Source organism: Urtica dioica, chromosome 4, assembly GCF_054948205.1.
Source record: "Urtica dioica subsp. dioica isolate 48M chromosome 4, U.dioica_male_clone48M_v1_H2, whole genome shotgun sequence".
Lineage (NCBI taxonomy): Eukaryota > Viridiplantae > Streptophyta > Magnoliopsida > Rosales > Urticaceae > Urtica > Urtica dioica.
The window spans coordinates 41,141,258-41,160,934 of NC_142759.1; the positions used below are offsets into that span (position 1 = coordinate 41,141,258).

Below are 19,677 nucleotides of genomic sequence, written 5' to 3' on the forward strand. Positions count from 1 at the left end.
GCACCATCAACTCGGGAGTACAGAACCGCCCACCTGCCTTGCGGGCCTCCGACATCCCCGATATCCCCTTCATGAAGGGAAGCTCTGTCGCCCCTTCATCCGCCGGGAAGTCCGCCAGGCAACCAAAATGGAGGGGCGCATCACCAAAGACGTCTACCGAGACCCACACCCACGACCTACGACTGCGAGGGTCGCTATAATCAATCAACCTCACGTTGCCCTGAGCGCGGGCCATGTGAAAACCTGACTGCCCCGCCGCCGGGAACACGGCAACCCGATTGCGAAAATCATTCACGGTCATGGCACGCTGCGTCTGGCAGTGCCACTCCATGAAACACATAGCCAACATGCCAGAGAACGCCGGGCTCATCTGGCAAGCATGGACCCCTAGTCGGGTCAGAATCCACTGAACGATCGACGGAAATGGGAGACGCAGCCCACAAACAAGGCTCCCAATCGTCACGGCCGTAAACCCGTTCCTCGGGCGGGATGGTCGGTCCTCGGGGGCAGGCATAAGCAACCCCCTCGAGGAAGGAATGTTGTACGTCTCCCGAAGCATGCTAAAGACTCGGGTGGTGAGCGTGCTCGCACCATCAACCCCCTTGCAGTCTAAGCCCTCGGTTGCAAGTGAGTCGCCTACTCTGTACATGCGAGTCCTCTCCAAAGACTTCGCATCGGTATAGCCCGAAGACTCCACAGATTCAAAGGCTGTCCTGGCCGTCTCCAACTTCGTGAGCTACTGGTCAGCCACGCGAGAGTCTTCCTCGACATAGATGGGAATCCCGTCGAGTTCCTCAAAGGGACCTTCGACCGCCTCCTAGGATCTTGGGAAGGCATGAAAAGTCAACCTCGGGACCATCAACTTTGGAAAAGAACTCACTCCCCATTAAAGAGTGAAAATTAGCAAGCCCAAAGAAAAATTTCAAACTCAAAAGGAATTTTCCAAATTCTAAAGGCTGCCAGTGTGAGAAAAAGGGGAGGAGGACCCTCCTATTTATAGGAGAGGAATGAGAAAACCCTGCTCCTTCCCCCCCTGCACACGCATGACGAGCCCGACCCGTACACCGGCCTCGAGCGCGCGCTGGCCAGCCCTCGGAAACAAAAGTTTATGACTCGCAACTCACGAGCAATCAACTTGGGGGGCTAATGTTACCGGTCATTTTTGGGCAACCGAAAAAAAAACATTCCACGCCGGCCGAACCACCCAATGGGCCCCGGCCCACCGGGCCCGTGTGCGCCCTAGCACCCCCGACCTCTCGGGCCCGCACGCGCACCATCGCCTTGGCCCACCGGGCCCGCACGCGCACCATCGCCCCGACCTACCGGGCCCATGCGTGCTCTGTACGCCCCGGCCCGTCGGCTCGCACGCGCCCTCGCGCCCCGGCTGTCCGGGCCCGCGCGCGCACTAGCGCCTCCGACCTACCAGGCCCACGTGCACCAGCGCCCTCAGCCCTCTGGGCCCGCGCGCGCCTCAGTGCACCCGGCCGCCCGGCCCGTGTACGCGCACCCTTGCGTGCTTACACTCCTGGCCGCCCAGACCCCGCGCGTACCAGCGCCTTCGGCCCGCTCGGCCCGTGCGCACGCACCCTCGCGCATCCACGCTCCCAGCCGCCCGGCCATCGCGCGCCCTAGCGCACCCGGCCGCCCGGCCCTCGCGCGCCCCAGCGCCTTTGGCCCTCCGGCCCGCGCGCGTATCCGTGTGCGCGCCAGCGCTCCTATCCGATCAAGCCCATGCGCGCACCTGTGCCCTCGGCCATCCGGCCCGCCTGGGCCCCCGGCCCTCTAGCTGGGCGCCCTTACTGCCCCGACTGAACACCACGCTGCCTCGGCCGGGTGCGGGCCTCGGCCGAGCGCCCATGTTGCCTCGACCGGGCGCTCCTGCTGCCTAAGTCGGGCGCCCTGTTGCCTAGGCCGAGCACCCTATTGCCTCGTCCGAGCGCCTCGCCGCCTCGGCCGAGCATCCCCACCAAGACGCCAATCAAAATCTGCACCCGTCCGGGCGTCACGTCCCGCTCGTCCCGTTTCCGTCTGGGTGACACGCCCCATGCCTGTCTGGGCATCACGCTCTGCGTGCCCCGCTGCCGTCCGGGCGTCACACCCCTCGCGCCCCGCGCCTTTGAATTTCAAGGGGGCCGGCCCAAGGCCTCCTCCAAATCTATAAATACCCCCCCTCATCTTCACTTGAGGGGGACCTTGAATTTCACTCTCTCCTTCACTTGGACCTCGACGTTGTGTCCTCTGAAGAACTCTCCTCTACGACCGCGCCCTTGTGACATTCCAAGAGCGCGTTCTCCTCCTCTCCTGACGCGGCTCAGAAGCTCTAGAACCCCCCTCCACGACAGGGAGCGCGTTCCCCTTCTGCGACCCCTCTAAAGTCTTCACTAGAATCTACGAGCCGGGTCATACTCTAAAGCCTTGGATTCTCAACCTCCGAGACGAAGATAGCCCCCCATATCCATATTGAACTACGTTCTGACCTGATCCCGACAAACGGGTATGTAGGTAGCCAACCTTGGGCCGGTCACACCCTCCAAAACACACCTCAGGGTCTGGAGGGTGCAACTCGGTCTTCGAGTCCACATTTTTGGCCCGGGTGCGATCACTTGGTCGGCCTTGGATCTAACCGCCCGAGGTATTTGATCGTTGTTCATTTTCACGCGACAACATACATATTAACACTCGGCCATTATAAGATTTTGGGCCTTGAGAATTAATTTCATTTCATGGAATTTTACTTGAAAATTCTTAATGGGCCTTTCTTATGTTGTCATGAACAAATGAAGAAAAATCTAGAAACACCTTCTAGAAGGTGTCTTGGCCATCCAACCCAAAGAGAAAGAGAGAGCAATTTTGTGCATTAATGTATGAAGATACTTGCCAAAAGAAAAAGAGGAAACAAATTTCCTCTATGAGGAAAGAAGGTTGGGCGGCAATGCAAGGCAAGGAGAGAGCAAGACAAAAGTAGAAACAAATCCAAGGACTTGCTTGGCAAGTCTTGGTCGTGTGACTCTAAGGAAATAAAGGCAATATTTGCTCATGAATATGTGATATTCTATAGAAGAGGAAACTACCTTGTTGAAGGTAATTCCTCTCCTATAAGTAGAGCCCTCATTCCTCTCATTTTATTCATTCCAAAGTTTTAGAGATTGAGAGCTTCTCTCTCTAGACTTGGCCGCCCATCGCTCTCTATCTCTCTAAGTTTTTTTCGTTTTTTTGGCACCTACGTCCACATTTGACCTAGTGTTTTAGCTCTTTGACTCTTAGACTTGTTCTTGAGTCGCCGTGTTTAAAAATGCACACACACTAATTCCTTTCTTTCTCGTGTGATTCTTGTGATAGAAACTTTTGTAGTTACTCGAGTTTTCCGAATTACGAAGAAAGACGAGCTGCGTGGGGAGACGAACGTTTCAACCTTCCTAAGGCTTCTCAACGTTCAAGCTTCATAAAGGTTAGTAAACGAGTATTTCTCTTTAAAAGTTTTAATTTAAATATAAACATGTGCTTGCTCTTTGTCCAGGTTAGTAAAATCGTTTTACTTATTTAAAAGAAAATTTTTAAATTCTGCCGCTTGCTCAAAGCGTTAAATCTTTTCTTAGCCCTAGATAATTCCAACAAATGGTATTAGAGCTATGGTCAAAGATATGCATGTACATGTGATTAAAACTATGAGCTTGAAAATCGTTTTTTAAAGATTACTCGTTTTTTTTAATTTATTAATCTTGCCCTTAAATTAAAAATCATGTTGATTTTCTATGACTTTGGGATGTTATTAAAACACATTAGAATCAGTTCTAAAATTTTTTAATTTTTTATAATGAAAAAACGTGTTTTTAAATTTTGAGAAATTTTGGGTAATTTTGTGAGTAGTTATATTGTCTTGCTAGTTTCGTTTATTTACTCGTTTCGTTTTATGTTTGTTGTTATTTTCTTTTATACCATGTTATTACCATGTTAATAAAACACATATAAAAGCTATAACAACTCTCTAAAACGTTCCGTTACAATCGATTCTTTTTCGCAGTCAAGTCCAAACTTTAATTCTTTCCAGATTTCTTTGAGCTCGAGAAAACCAGCAGTAAAAGTGGCATAACTCTCTGTGCAAAATTCAAAATTCAATGATTCTTGAATCAAATTAAAGGTCCGTTTGTCCTCTTTCCAATGCAATTTTTTTAGGTCAAAAGGACGTCGGAGCCGCCAGTTCGCGATTTTAATCCGAGCTGTGCGGCTGTTCCAAATGTCCAGTTTTTTAGAATTATTGAATTCCGAATTTAGGGCCCCACTCCATGAGTTATAGAACTCTAATGAGAAAATTTCCTTGAGCAAGATTATTTTTTATAAGATAATAAACATAATGTGAAAGATTAAAATGTTTTGATTTTCGAAAGTTTAATTGAAATTGAATTTTTACAAAAATAGTTTGAATTTTGAAAACCCGTTTTCGCTTTCAAACTTGAAAATATTTTGTCATCCAAATCAAATAAGTTTTCAAAATGTTTTCAAAACTATATCTATATCACATATGTTCAAAATCTATATGCTCTTGAAAATTTGAGTGGGAGGTCTCCTCGTCGACAAGCCGAATAATAAAAGATGTGTAATCTCAAACTTTCAAGTGTTCGAGTGAGTTGAAGTTCACACTTCTCTCAACCCTCTCTCAACCATTCTTTCGTCGAATTAGCTCGAAGGTAAAAATTACGTCAACTGGAAACGTAACCTCGACATAGTCCTTACTGTCAACAAGCACAAATGGGTACTCACCACCCCCTGTCTTCAAACAAATGATGATTCGGCACAAGAGGAAAAAGACGTCATGGCGGCCTAGCTCCGATCTGATGAGATTGCGAGGTGCTATATTTTGGCATCTACGAACAATGTGTTGCAACAACAACATCGTGACATCGAGACTACCACAGACATGCTCTACAATCTCCATGAGATGTTTGGAGGGCAAGGACGTCAAGCAAGACAACAAGCGGTCCGGCAGTTTATGAACTGCCGCATGAAGGCTGGAACTCCCGTTAGAGATCATATGATGCTGATCATTAGCTATCTAAACGAGATGGAGATCCTTGGATCTGAGATTGATGGGGAGACAAAAATAGATATGATCTTGGAAACTCTCCACGAGTCTTTTGATACCTTCAAGCTGAACTACTCCATGAACAAGCTAGAGTACACTGTTACCGAGCTTATGAAAGAGCTTCACACCGCTGAGGGACTCACTAAGAAAAAGAGGACTCAAGGAGAGGTACATGCTACTGCCTCCACCTCTGGATCTAGGAAGAGACCTCGCAAGGCCGAGAAGAAGAATCAACCTATGGTTCAAAAGAAGAAGAAGACCCTAAAGGTTCCGAAGGTAGACAAGTCTAACGACAAGTGCCACCACTGCATCGAGCCTAGTCAATGGCGTAGGAACTGTGCTGCCTACCTCAAAACTAAGGAAAAATGTATTGTACTTGTTACCGAAGCATACTTAGTAGCTAATAATGTATCATCGTGTATTATTGACTCCGCTACTTTTAACCCTATTTGCTGCTCCTTGACTGGTTTTAGGAAAAGCAAAAGCTAAGAGGATGACGACTTCTGCTTCAAGTGGGGTGATGGGAGCGTGGTGTCTGCGAAGGCTGTGGGATCCGTGACGCTGTCTTCTGAAGATCGCACTTTAAATTTGAATCATGTTTATTATGTTCCTTCCTTTGGGAAAAAATTAATATCCGTTGCTCGTCTTTTAGAGCAAGATTATTGTTTAAAGTTTATAAAGAATGGAATTTGTATTTCTTTTTCCAATTCTTTTGTCAGTAATGCATGTATGAAGAATGCTCTTTTCTACATCTATCCCACTCAACCTTCTCTATTAGACACTGAAATAGATAATGATCTAATTGAGGAGCCAAATAGGATCAAACTTTCTGAATCCTCCGATCTAATAAAATCAACATATCTCTAGCACTTAAGACATGGTCATATCAGTCTAGATAGGATTAAGAGACTTGTGAGGGACTGTCCACTCCAAGCCTCTGCAATAGGTTCATTACCTACTTGTGAATCTTGCATAGAAGGAAAAATGACTAAGCGGCCTTTCTCCGATAAGGGGCGAAGAGCCACTGAGTTGCTGGAACTGGTACATTCTGATGTATCTGGTCCGCTCAGTACACATGCACGGGGATGATATGAATACTTCGTTACCTTCACCGATGATTACTCAAGATATGGTTTTGTCTATTTGCTCAAACACAAATCCGAGACCTTTAACGTATTTAAGGACTTTAGGGCTTTAGTGAAAAAGCAAACTTGCAAACAGATCAAAACCCTTCGATATGATCGAGGTGGTGAGTATATGTCTGGAGAGTTTGATGACTTTCTTGAAGAAGAAGGTATTGCTTCTCAGCTTACCGCACGTGGCACACCACAACAAAACGGAGTGTTAGAGAGAAGAAACCGAACTCTTATGGAGATGGTTAGATCAATGATGAGTTACTCATCACTCCCTCTTTCCTTTTGGGGATATGCCCTCTAAATAGCCGCATATATTCTGAACCAAGTTCCATCTAAAATTGTTCCTGGTACTCTTTATGAAGGATGGACTAGACGTAAAGCAAATCTTGGCTGCATAAAAATTTGGGGTTGCCCTGCACACGTGCTGAGGCAAAAGACTAGCAAGTTGGGTAGTAGGTTAGAATTGTGTCTGTTCGTTGGATATCCAAAGGAAACCAAAGGTTTCACTTTCTATAGTCCTGAATACGATAAGAATTTCATTAGCACGAATGCTCGTTTCCTTGAGGAGGACTTTATGAAAGATGTAAAACCTAGAATCAAAATTGTGCTTGAAGAAAAGTTGGGTGAGGAAGCTTCTACGTCATTTGTAAGAACTGTTCTTACCCAAACTGAAACACAACCTAACTCATCGAAACCTCATCAAGTAGTACTTCAGTGTAGTGGAAGGGCTTCTTAAAAGCCTGGCAGGTACATGTCTTATGGAGACACTCTCGTAGCCGTCTCTAACATGGATGATCCTGTTTCCTATAGCCAAGCGATGGCTTGTTCTGAATCAAACCTTTAGCTTGACGCCATGAAAGTTGAAATGCACTAGATGTATATCAACAAAGTCTGGAAACTTGTAGACCTTCCTGAGGGGATTAAACCCGTAAGGTGTAAGTGGATATACAAGAAGAAAAAGGGTCCGGATGGGAACGTCGAGACGTTCAAAGCACGACTTGTGGCTAAGGGTTATACCAAACAAGAAGGGATTGACTATGAAGAAACCTTCTCGCCAGTCGCGATGCTTAAATCCATCCGCATACTTCTATCCATAGATGCAGCTCTGGATTATGAGATCTGGCAAATGGATGTCAAGACTGCCTTCCTGAATGGCAATCTTGACAAGCGCATTTATATGGCTCAACCAGACGGCTTCGTGGAAAAAGGTCAAGAGACCAAGGTTTGTGAGGTGCTTTAGTCCATTTAAGGATCAAAGCAAGCATCTAGGTCATGGAATATCATATTCGATGAAACTCTGAAGAGCTTCGGCTTTGAGCCGTGCGTTTCGATAGCAAAGCAATTCGATATATAGGATCTAGGAGAAGCCGCGTACATTCTGTGGAACCAAATCTTTCGAGATCGGAAGAACCAGACTCTGTCGCTATCTCAAGAATCTTATATACATAAAGTGATGGATCGCTTCTGTTGTCAATGGTGCCGACAAGAAGAGTTGTAGTCTTTATTTTGTACATTTGATGTAATAAAGTCTCATGAAGACTCTTGCTTGTAATTGCTTATTCATTAATAAAGTTGAAACGTTCATTCAATCTTCCTTGTCTGAAGCTTTATGATAAAACATTAGTCTTTAGTCCATAGACAAACTTAACAACTTACGAAGAGACAAATGTAGATTTGCATGAACAAACTCTTCGTAGTTTGCTTAAAACGATATATTCGCAATCTTAGGGTCAAAGGACTATTGACCTCAGTATGATTGTTAGAAGAATCTATGATGTCTGGTTATGAGGCATTGAGAGTTGGGGACTCTATAGTTCTTCTAGGTATCTTCCGAAGGTACTGAATTGACCAGTGCACTTCTAGAGACAAGATAAGAACAAACCATTTAACCTCTTATGTCTCGAACTCACTATGTATGAATTGCATCACGCTTACCTTAACCCTAAAATGAGACATGCCATTTCACAGCTTACGTATTCTCATTTGAGAAAGTCAGAGTTCGGACTCACTATGTGATTCCGAGCAGGGCCTATTGGTGAAGTCCTAAGTTGTGAGTATGTCATGAGTAACTTTGTGAAGTTCTCATAGATATGGAATTCATGTACAAGATTGCTGAAATGCAATGTATGTCACCTCATGCTTTGTTCCTTGGAGTGTGAATAAATGAACTGGCCAGTGTCTAAATTGAGTCCTGACTCTTTTGGATGAAACAATGTGACTTGTTAGCTCCTCGTCAATACATTGTTTCTAACTTATTCACAAGCGACAAAGGAGTTGAGGAAATAACAGCTAGAAGGGTAAAATGGTAATTTAGTAAATCCCGACTAGCTGATGACATTCATTTGAACCGTAAACATAGATAATATTCAGTGGATCCGCTCATCATAATTAGGTTGAATTCTTTAGTAGAAAATAAATTCATTTGAACCGAGAGATTTTCAGTATCAACTCTTTAGTGGAGTCAGTTGGCATTAAGCTAAACTTGGAAAAGGTTTGTGAACTTTTGAGTCCAAGTGTTTAGCTCAAGCTTTGTTCATTTGGGTCCATGAGGTCACTGTCACGAATCACATCGATTAGGAATAGTTAAACTGGAAGCTAAGTCAAAACAAGAACGAAAATTGTCAAAAGGGTATTTTTGTCTTTCGAGACATATGATGAAATGAATGTCAATAAATTTTTTGACAAGGTCATTTGATGACATGCATCACTCGGCCAATACTAGTCTTATTGGGCCTTGTGGATTAATTTCATTTCATAAGAATTTTATTGAAAATTCTTAATGGGCCTTTTTTATGTTCTCATGAACAAATAAAGAAGCTTCTAGAAGCTCCTTCTAGAGGACATGTTGGGCGCCTACTACCCAAGAGATAGAGAGAATATTTTGTGCATAAATGTATCAAGATACTTACCAAAAGAAAAAGAGGAAACAAATTTGCATGAGGATGCTTTAGGGTAATCGGCCAAGAGAGGGTCAAAGGCAAGGCATGGAACAAAATAGGAAACAAATCCAAGGCTTATTGAAGCCTATGTTGGCCGTGTGACTCAATAAAGGAAATAGGGAAATTAGCTCATGAATATGTGATATTCTATAGAAGAGGAAACTACCTTATAGAAGGTGAGACCTCTCCTATAAATAGGAGCCTCATTCCACACATTTCAATCATCCAAGTTTAAGAGATTTGAGAGACTCTCTCTCTAGAACTTTGGCCGAACTCCTCTCTCTCTCTCTAGTTTATTTTCGATTTTTTGATTTGGCACCTAGGTCCTCATTGAGAAATTTCATTAAGTGGGCTTAAAAACCCATTAAATATCTCATTTAGACCCTAATATTGAAAAATATCCCAAAATGGACTTTTGTACCATAATCGGACAAAAATGCCCTTATAACCTATTTGAATCTCATCTCTCTCTCATTCCCCCCGAAAACAACTCATCTCTCTCTCGCTCACTAAAAAAAAAAACTCTACGATTGTGTACGAGTCGGTACGACGGCAGACGATCTTGTACGAGTCGGTACGATAGATAACGATGGCGTACGATGGAAATTCTTCGAGATCCGGCGGCGGTGATGCTCAGAAATCCCGACATCTCAAAACGTCGAAAAAGGTGAGTATTTCAACTAATTTCTTGTTAAATCTCATAAAAAATAGTCAGAATAGGTATTAGGACTTAGGATTTATCTGATTTGTGGTTATTTGAGCTGTTTTTGATCGGATTTAGAAAGTTAGGGTTAAAAATTGGGGGCAGTGTACGATGATATTCATGCATCGTACGATGTCGTACGATGAAATGCATAGGTCTGTACGATGCGATACGATGGTGTACGATGGGTTTATGTTTTTTAAAAAAAAGTGTCGTACGATGCTGTACAATTCTGTACGATTCTGTACGATGGTTTTTAAAAAAATTAATTATTTTGTTTTACGATGCTGTACGATGATATACGATGCTATACGATGGTTTTTTAAAAAAAATAAATTTTTGTCTTACGATGTTGTACGATGCTATACGATGCTATACGATGATGTTTTTAAAAAATTTAATTTCTTGTTTTACGATGATATACGATACTATACGATGCTGTACGATGTTTTTAATTTCTGACCTAATTTTGTTGTTTTTTAGGACAATTTGAACTACATGTACAACGTCTCATTCCCGGGGCGTATCACGTACGGTGGGACGGGGATCTTGAAGCTTGTACGGAGTAGATTCGATGAGCTCGGGATAAAAGAACGAATCCTCGGGACTCCGTTCGAGCAATTTTTTACGGAGAGCGAGCTTGGTTTCTCACCGGTGCTCGTACATACTCTCCTTCAGAAGAAGATCGAGGCGACGGTACGCGGCAAGATACATTTTGGTATCGGAGGCAAACGGGTACGATTTGGACGCCTCGAGTACGCACTCGTCTCGGGGATGACTTATGAAGACGGTCCGACCAAAGCCGAACAAGACGAGCAAAAGAACGATGGATTGATCACGGATCACTTGAACGGCGTTGCCGGAAGCAAGTTGAGCGCGTTGATCAACGCGTTCACCATATGTCGAAGCCCTGACGCTGCGTTCAAGCTGGGGCTGCTCGTATTCGTCTACGGGTATCTTCTGGGGCAGCCGGCCAACAAAGCCATCGAAGAAAGGTGGCAGAAATTTCTATACATCGTTCAAGACCTCCCCTTCTTCTTCAAGATGCCTTGGGGAAATTTGAGTTGGGCAGAGACGTATTCCAGCTTGTCGGAGAACCTACGGCGTTATCACGAAACGCTGCAAAAGAAGTTGAAGGACAAGCCGGATGTGGCACAGAAAGAGGCCAAGTACACATTGACGGGTAATCTCTATACCCTTCATTACTGGGCGTACGAGGCTATCCCAGAGATCGGGATGAGGTTCGGGTCGAACCAGGGGATTCGTGTGCCCCGGATGCACTCGTGGTCTAGTAATGTGCTCATAATGGGCAAAGACATCGAGGCGGTCTTGAATAAAAAAACGGTAACTTTTTATTATTTTTCGTTTATTAATGTATTTTACATTATTTTGGAATATTGGTAACGTTTATTAATGTATTGTAGGTGGGTGTTCTTCAAATGCTGAGACCAAGGGCACCAGAGAAAGAAATGTTCACTCTCCTCGAGACACAGACGAGCAAATGTCTGTATCCCATAGACGTCGAGGGCGAAGATGCGACAGAGCCGCGAGACATCGAAGAAGAAATAGATCGAGTCACGACTGTTGCAGAAGATGCCATCGTCGGAGACTCCGACGACGAACACGTGTCAGACACTCCACGTGTTCGTCTTGCTAGTCCGACCACTCCCGCAATGGGATCGAGGCCTACAGCGACCTCTCGCGCCGACATTCCCGAGGCCTTTGTCATAACATGGGAAATGTGGGGAGAAATGCGAGCTTCCCAAGAACAACTGCGAGCATCTCAAGAACAACTGCTAGCATCCCAAAAACGAATGATTCAGTCACAAGGGATAGTCTTACGTTCTCTTGCCACGACCGGCCGTAGAGTTGAGCGCATGAGTGTTAGACAGGTTAGAGTTTAAATTTAATTTAACGTTTTAAAGTTGAGTTTAAATTTAATTTAACGTTTTAGAGTTAAGTTTAAATATAATTTAACGTTTTAAAGTAGAGTTTAAATTTAATTTAACGTTTTAAAGTTGAGTTTAAATTTAATTTAACGTTTTAGAGTTACGTTTAAATATAATTTAACGTTTTAGAGTTAAGTTTAAATATAATTTAACGTTTTAGAGTTAAGTTTAAAATTTAGAGTTGAGTTTAAATTTTAGAGTTGAGTTTAAATTTTTTTGACAAGTTTAAATTTTGTGACATATTTTATTACTTTGACTTTCAGCTTTCTTCTATGTGGAGGAGGCTGAACATTTTGTTCGAGGACGCAACGGGCTTGCCTGGGGGTGAAATTCCCACGACCCAAGATGATGGTCGTAAACGCGGGACCCCTCCTCCTCCTCCTCCTCCTCCGGCGGCTAGTCAAAAGCCGGCGTCTCCATCGCATGAGGCAGAACCGTCTTCTACGCATCGCGAGTCATCGAAGAAGTCAGAGCCGTCTTCCACGCATCGCGAGTCATCGAAGAAGTCGAAGAAGCCATCTTCAACGCATCGTGAGTCGTCGAAGCGATCGGAGATCAGGCCGGTGACTTCTCCCAGGTTGTCGACGTCTTCGTCGAGTCCTCGTAGAGAAGACATTTCGGATAAGCTACGCCCGCTCACAACTCCTCTAAGGAAAAGACAGAAGGCACAGCTTACTCCGGCACGTCCAGATCGGCAAGTGCGACAGAAGACGTCGCGTTGGTCCGAATTCACTTATCCGACGAGGCCCAAGTATTTGGAAAAGCCGATCCCCAAGTTCAAGCCGTTGAAGGACGCGAAGCAAAAAGAGTTTGATAATTTCGTTAAGTGGTTGCGGATAAAAAAGTGGGACGGCAAATTCATGGAGTCTGTTCGACTGAAGACGTGCGACGCAGACACGATTTTCTTCGACACGATATTGACAGAAACCAAATGGCTACATGATTCGGTACGTTATTATATAATTTCACTTTTTCCAATCAATTTAAAATAACGCTATATGTTTGTAATGTCTCAGCATATTGATGCTATGATTCACATGGTTCGGGCTCGCCAACGAGCTCTCGACGGTTATCGGCAAGACGTCCGAATCATGGATTGTCGGTGGGTCCAGCACGTGTACGGCCGATTCAGAACGGAAGAAGCGAACATCAACAAGGCCATCGAACTGGGAGCAGAGCCCGAACCCGTGGACTGGGACATGAGGGCAACTATTAGCCCGATGACTGGGTATAGGGACGCCGATATTTTGCCTTGGGATGGTGCTCGAGAGATCCTGTTCGTCGTGAACTTCCAGAACCTTCATTGGTTCACATTTCGGATCGACATCGAGGCCTGGACCATTACCGTCTTCGACTGCCAAAAGGAGCTCATGCAGTCGTCGAGACATCAAAAGGACTTCACTGAGCTGATGGAGGTACGTAAAATGTTATGTTATTCACAATTATTACCTTAGAGCAACAATTAATTAAATTATAAGGGTTACTTAACATTGTTAAAATGTTTATTATTCAGACTTGGAGTCGAGCATTTGCTAGGGTTGTGGCCATAGGTGGTTTTTTCAAGAACCATCCCCACTCTTACCGGGATAGTGAGCATGGTGAAATTAAGTTCACTGTGCCGACGTGGATCGTCGATGACAAGGTCCCACAATGTGCTTACAGGTAAACAATTATCTTTTTATTGACAAGTTATTTTACAAGTTTGTTTATTTGTACAAAAAGTTTTTTTTACTAGTTATTTGAACTTTTTTTTGACAACTTTCTCTAAACAATCATGTTTTAATTGACAAGTTATTTTAGAAGTTTTTTTTTTTTTTTTACAAGTTTTAATTGACAAGTTATTTTAGAAGTTTGTTCTTTTTTTCAAGTTATGTTTCAACTATTTGTGACAATTTCTTTTACTTATTCTTGTGTTGTAGCGGTGATTGCGGGATGTTCGCATTGAAGTATGTCGAGCACGTAGTACTGAACGAATCATTTGACACTCTTCAAAGTGCGAATATGAGAACGTTCAGGAAGAAATGGTGCGTGGACTTATTCTACAACCACCTTATCCCGTGATTTTGTATTTTCGGATGTTTATTTTTTATCTTTTTGGTTTTCTATGTAATAGTACCTTATAAACATATTATCGAGATGGTTTGTTGACTATTGTGTTTTTTATTGTACCTTATAAACATGTAATTCAATTAAAGAGATTCACAAAAAAAAAAACATCAAAAATTCACACATTCACAAAGGGTTTAGAACTCGAGACATTTATAAAGAACTAAAGTTGCATCTTGACGCCACTGACAAGCTTGCTTTTCCATCATAGCTTCATGTAGGATTAGGATAGTGTGTAAATAAATTAGTAACTAACTAACTTGTTCATTCTAGATTAGGATAGTTTGTTACAAATAATCAATATTCTAGTTTTTTTTTTGAGATTCTAGCAAAAGTTTCCTTAAACAAGATAAAAAGGTGACTCAAATAAACGTTAAAGTTTTAAACTTAAAAATAAAAATAACACACAAAGCCTAAAGTTTTAATCCCTCCAAGTGCATGTTTTTCTGTTATGTCCCCTACCACCACATTTCCCGCATTTTCGCTGCACGACAATCTTTTCGCCTTGAGATGGGTATCGATTAATTCTTCTTCTTCCTTGTTTACTTTTCTTCGGTCGACCGGCTTGCTTCTTTTCAACGGGTTCCGAAACTTTCATGTTTTTTATCTCATCCGGGACATCCCATTGATCTTCATTGCCAACTGGATATATGGCTTCCTTGTACATCTCAATCCACGTCTCCTTCAAATAAAAGTCACTACATAACGAGTACACGTCCACGCTTCGATGTTGGGCTGCTGCGATAGAATGCTCGCACGGGATATTCAATTGTTGTGGTAGTCCGCAAGTGCATGTCTTCGCCATAAGGTCTACATCGAAATCACCTCTTACGTCTTTGACATGACATTCATATAGACCAAGTCCGTACGCATTGACGAACTGTGCCTTATTATTTAGCTGTGCGAGATCATTTTGCCACGTTGGTGTCAATTTTGTGTTCAACTTGTTCGCTATCTCTTCTCGTTCAAAAAACCAAGTTTGGAGTGTGAATCGAATAAACTCGAGCAACGTCGTAATGGGAAACGTCCTCGCATTGCTTGTTTTGTTGTTGAAGCTTTCTGCGTTGTTGCTCGTCATTAGGTCGTACCTATATGAAACATACTTGATTTATATAATCAACGACATAAAAAATTTAGTACAAAAGAAGTTCTAGACTCTTACCGTTTTCCAGGAAAGAAAGCTCCGGCCCACCGATCGCACCAACTTCTTCAAGATACTTTGCCATCTCGACATCCTTACGTCTCAACTGTCTAAAATTAGCTTCGAATGCTATTTTACTGAAGGCGTAAGCCACATCGTAAAGTTCAAAGCGACAATGGTCTGTCTTGAACTTGTGTTGGACATTCAGTTGTAAATGATGGTAACATGCTCCGTGAGGGATACCAGGAAACACAACCTCGACACCATGTATGATGCTAACCTGGCGATCGGATATGAACGCCAAATTAGGTACGTCTTCACCGATAGCTTCTCGCAATCTTCTCAAAAACCAAATCCAAGAAGCATGACACTCGCTATCTACAACTCCAAATGCAAGTGGATATAATTGTGAATTCGCATCCATTGCAGTTGCGCAAAGCAACTGTCCCCCGTATTTTGTCTTCAGAAATGCACCGTCCAATGCTATGACCGGCCGACATGCTTTGAAGCCTCTACGACACGCCCCAATGGAAAAGAAAGCATACTTGAATTTATCACCATCTCGCACAAAGTCTGTTAACGTCCCAGGATTCTTTTGCTTCAACATGTACAGCCAAGACGGTAACTTCTGGTACGATTGTTCCGGCGTACCCCGCACATACCTAATAGCTTTCTCCCTGGATCTCCAAGCTTTCAAATACGATACGTTCACACCCCATCTTGTCTTCACTTCTTCCCTGACGTTATGCGCCGAATACTCCGCCATAGAGTTAATTGAGTACTTGTCTTTAAATACGTGACCGATGACCCATGGTGCCGCTCCTCGATGGCCCTCTGTTCGAACAACACGCCCACATGAGTGTTTACCCTCGTACGACGTAATCTCCCACATCTCAGACCACTGCACGACACCCCTCAACCTCCATGTGCATCTCTCGTTTTTGCATAGAACATACCATCTCTTTTTCGAAGAAGATTTCACTCTAAATTCGAAATTATGTTTCAACGCGTACAAGTGGATATGTTTCTTCAGTTCATGCTTGTTTTCAAATTGCTGCCCAATATATATTTCTTCTGAGCTACCTGTTACTTTCAAAGGTTAGTTAAACAATATGTGGTTTCATATTATACTTGAATCTCATTTGAATCCACTTAAATTACCTGTAGAAGAATGACTTGGATAATGACTCGGGTTTTCCTTCACAACATCATCGGCGCTGAACTCGGGTGCTTTCCATGAATAAGGAACGATAGGTGATCCGATCATCGGAGGCTCATGCTGACATTGACCCGATGGTTCACAATGACCCGTTGGTACCGTAAACGTTTCCACAAATTCTTCATATTCTTCGGGATTGGCAAATTCTTCAAATTCTTCACCTCTACCATTGTTATATCGTCATATCCATCACAATTCTCTTCATCACCATCGCAACCTTCGTTTTCATCACCTTCGCCACCTTCGTTTTCATCACCTTCGCCACCTTCGTATTCCTCACCATTGTGTCCATCATATTCGTCACTGTTGTGATTACAATCTCTATCACGCCTGTATACTTCGTCACCGTTTCCGGCACCCTTGTACTCGTTAAACAAGTCATCGTCACAGCCACCGTCTTTGTTTTCAATTATAGGATCTTTTTGTCGATCCTCGATAACAAGAGTATTCCGTCTCTTCTTCGCTTCATTGCGAGACACCATTCCAACTTCCACATCTTTCCCTTTACATAGTCCTCGATACGCAATAGGTGCAATGACCTCGATCTGTTTTGGTACCAAACTTACACAGAGTGGAAATCTATTACGATATTTGTGCTTCATAAAATGCGAAACATCACCATTGTCCTTCAATACGGCAGGACCTACTGGAATTGTACCGACTTCGTATGGGACTTCGAGTTTTAAGTCGAACGCGAATCTGTCTAACTCGAACTTCTCGTATAAGAAATCTACTAACTCCGTGTACGTTACCTCTTTCGGAATTACGAATGCACGAAATTCTGCATTGGTGAAAACCCATTGGTGTCCTTCCTTCTCTCAAGTGCCGTTAATCATGACAAAAACTGCAAAAAAACAGTCAAACTATGCAAAATCAGCTTCTATATCGCACACCATCGTACTGCATCGTACAACATCGTATACCATCGTACACTATCGTACATCATCTTACTGATAGACATCGTACTGCATCGTACAGCATCGTATACCATCGTACAGAATCGTACATTGTAAAAGAGGCATCGTACGGCATCGTACAACATCGTATACCATCGTACACCATCGTACAGAATCGTACAGAATCCAATTTTTTTTCTAAATTTCATCGTACACAAATTTAAATTTCATCGTATACCATCGTACAAACAAGTTAAACCCAGATTTTGGACTTTGTTTTCAGATCTGATCGATTTTTTATGCTACATTCTATCATATACATTCATAAACTTTGTAAAAATGATTAAGTTAGTAATCTTACCCATGATTCTTTTGAAACCCGCTTAAGTAGAGAGGATTTGAGTGGATTTGAGTGGATTTGAAAGAGTTTGAGCGAGTGTAAGAGTAAGAGTGAGGCTGAGCTGATATAGTCTCAAGGGCATTTTTGTCCATTTTCGGTACAAAAGTCCATATTTAGATATTTTTAAACATTAGGGTCTAATCTTGATATTTAATGGGTTATTAAGCCCACTTAATGAAATTTCTCTCCTCATTTGACCTAGTGTTTAGCTCTGCGACTTGAAGACTCGTTCTTAAGTCGTGGTGTTTAAAAGTGCCCACTCACTAATTCCTTTATTTCGAGTGATTTAGTGATAGAAACTTTCGTGGTTGCTCGAGGTGCCGAGGAAAGAAAGAGAGACGTGCTGCGAGGGGAGACGAGCGTTGCAACTTTCCAAAAGCTTCTCAAAGTTCAAGCTTCAAGAAAGGTTAGTAAACATCTATACTCATAATAGTTATTAATTACATGTACTTGCTCTTTGTCTAGGTTAGTAAAACTGGTTTTACTTGTAAAAGAAATTTTTTAAAATTCCGCCGCTTACCGAAGCGTTAATTATTTTCTTAAACCCTAGAACGATTCCAACAAATGGTATCAGAGCGATGGTCAAAGATTAGCATGTACATATATTTAAAATTATGAGCTTGAAAATCGTTTTCGAAAGTTTACTAATTTTGTCACAAGTTAGAATTGTTATCTTAGATTTTTTTTAATTTATTGCTCTTGCCTTTAAATTAAAAATCATGTTGATTTTCTATGAGTTTGAGATGATATTAAAACACATTAGAATCAGTTCTAAAAGTTTTTAGTTTTTTATTTTGAAAAACGTGTTTTAAAGGTTTGAGAAATTTCGAGTAAAATTTTGTGACTAGTTTTCTTGTTTTACTAGTTTCTTATTTTTGCTTGAATCGTTTTATGCTTGTTGTTATTTCTTTTATACCATGTTATTACCCTGCTAATAAAACACAAACAAAAGTTTTAACAACATCCTAAAACGTTCCGTTACACTCGATTCTTTTTCGCACCTAAAAAGGACCAAGCTTTAATTATTTCTTTTTCTTCGAGCTGGAGTAAACCCGCATTTAAAGTGGCATAACTCTCTGCTCAGAAATCTAAATTTCATGATTCTTGAATCAAATTAAAGCTCTGTCTGTCATCTGTCCAATGCCACCGGTTTCAGGTCAAAAGGACATCGGAGCCGCCAGTTATGGCGATTTTACTCCGAGGTGCGCGGCTGTTCCGAAACTCCAGTTTTTGTTAGAATTCCGGATTTTCAGCCCCACTACCATGAGTTATAGAACTCTAATGAGAAAATTTTCTTGAGCAAAATTGTTTTTTATAAGATTATAAATATGATGTGTAAGATTAAAAAGTTTTGATTTTTGAAAGATTAATTGAAATTGAGGTTTTACAAAACTAGTTTGAATTTTGAAAAACCGTTTTCACTTTCAAACTTGAAAATATTATGTCATCCAAATCAAATAAGTTTTCAAAATGTTTTCAAAACTATATCTATATCACATATGTTCAAAATCTATATGCTCTTGAAAATTTGAGTGGGAGGTCTCTTTGTAGACAAGCCGAAAAATAAAAAGATGTGTAATCTCAAACTTTCAAGTTTTCGAGTGAGTTGAAGTTCACACTTCCCTCACGCACTTTCCCGAAATAGAAAATAGGAAAAGATCGAGTATGTACCTTGTGCCTTTATGCACTAATACTGCTCTGAACATGTCGATCTAGGATTCTCTTCTAGTTGTCCGCTCTGTCGCTCTCTAACTAGGAAATCTGTTTCCGAATTTATAAGAGTCGATGAACCAACTCCAAAAACTAAGTGGGAGGGTTATACTTGTTGTTTGTAACCCACGATCTCCAACACTAATGAAAAGTGCAAGTGTCGCCAGACTAAGAGTCACCCTCATGGCCCTCTCTTAAATGAGAGTACTCAAGGGCGCTTTGCTCTGATCATTGCTCAATGAGCTAAGTCCGAGAGTGAGACAATGAGACAAGACCTCCCCTCGGCGGATTGTTTTTCAAAGTCGATCTCTTGGCTAAGTGGTTGGTTACACACTTAGACTCAATCCCTAGTAATCCTCCCTCGAGGCCCTGCGAAAGGATGTGAGTGATCAAACCAA

The 19,677-nt window shown here is 42.5% G+C and overlaps 2 protein-coding genes and 1 long non-coding RNA gene across 3 annotated transcripts; all 3 read left to right on the plus strand.

Moving 5' to 3' along the window:
- Nucleotides 1–9,682: 9,682 nt before the first annotated feature.
- On the plus strand, nucleotides 9,683–10,732 carry LOC149401555 (uncharacterized). Its single transcript, XM_089610777.1, has 3 exons — nucleotides 9,683–9,822; nucleotides 10,342–10,648; nucleotides 10,725–10,732. Exons 1-3 carry the CDS (start codon nucleotides 9,745–9,747, stop codon nucleotides 10,730–10,732), a joined length of 393 nt encoding a protein of 130 aa, XP_089466903.1. The 5' UTR covers nucleotides 9,683–9,744.
- A 1,838-nt stretch (nucleotides 10,733–12,570) lies between these two features.
- Nucleotides 12,571–13,357, plus strand: LOC149401556 (uncharacterized). Its single transcript, XM_089610778.1, has 3 exons — nucleotides 12,571–12,754; nucleotides 12,824–13,226; nucleotides 13,344–13,357. The coding sequence occupies exons 1-3, from the start codon at nucleotides 12,668–12,670 to the stop codon at nucleotides 13,355–13,357; spliced, it is 504 nt and encodes a 167-aa protein (XP_089466904.1). The 5' UTR covers nucleotides 12,571–12,667.
- An 18-nt stretch (nucleotides 13,358–13,375) lies between these two features.
- LOC149401557 (uncharacterized) lies at nucleotides 13,376–13,962 on the plus strand. Its single transcript, XR_016296782.1, has 2 exons — nucleotides 13,376–13,469; nucleotides 13,727–13,962. It is a non-coding gene; the product is annotated as an uncharacterized LOC149401557 (long non-coding RNA).
- Nucleotides 13,963–19,677: the final 5,715 nt, after the last annotated feature.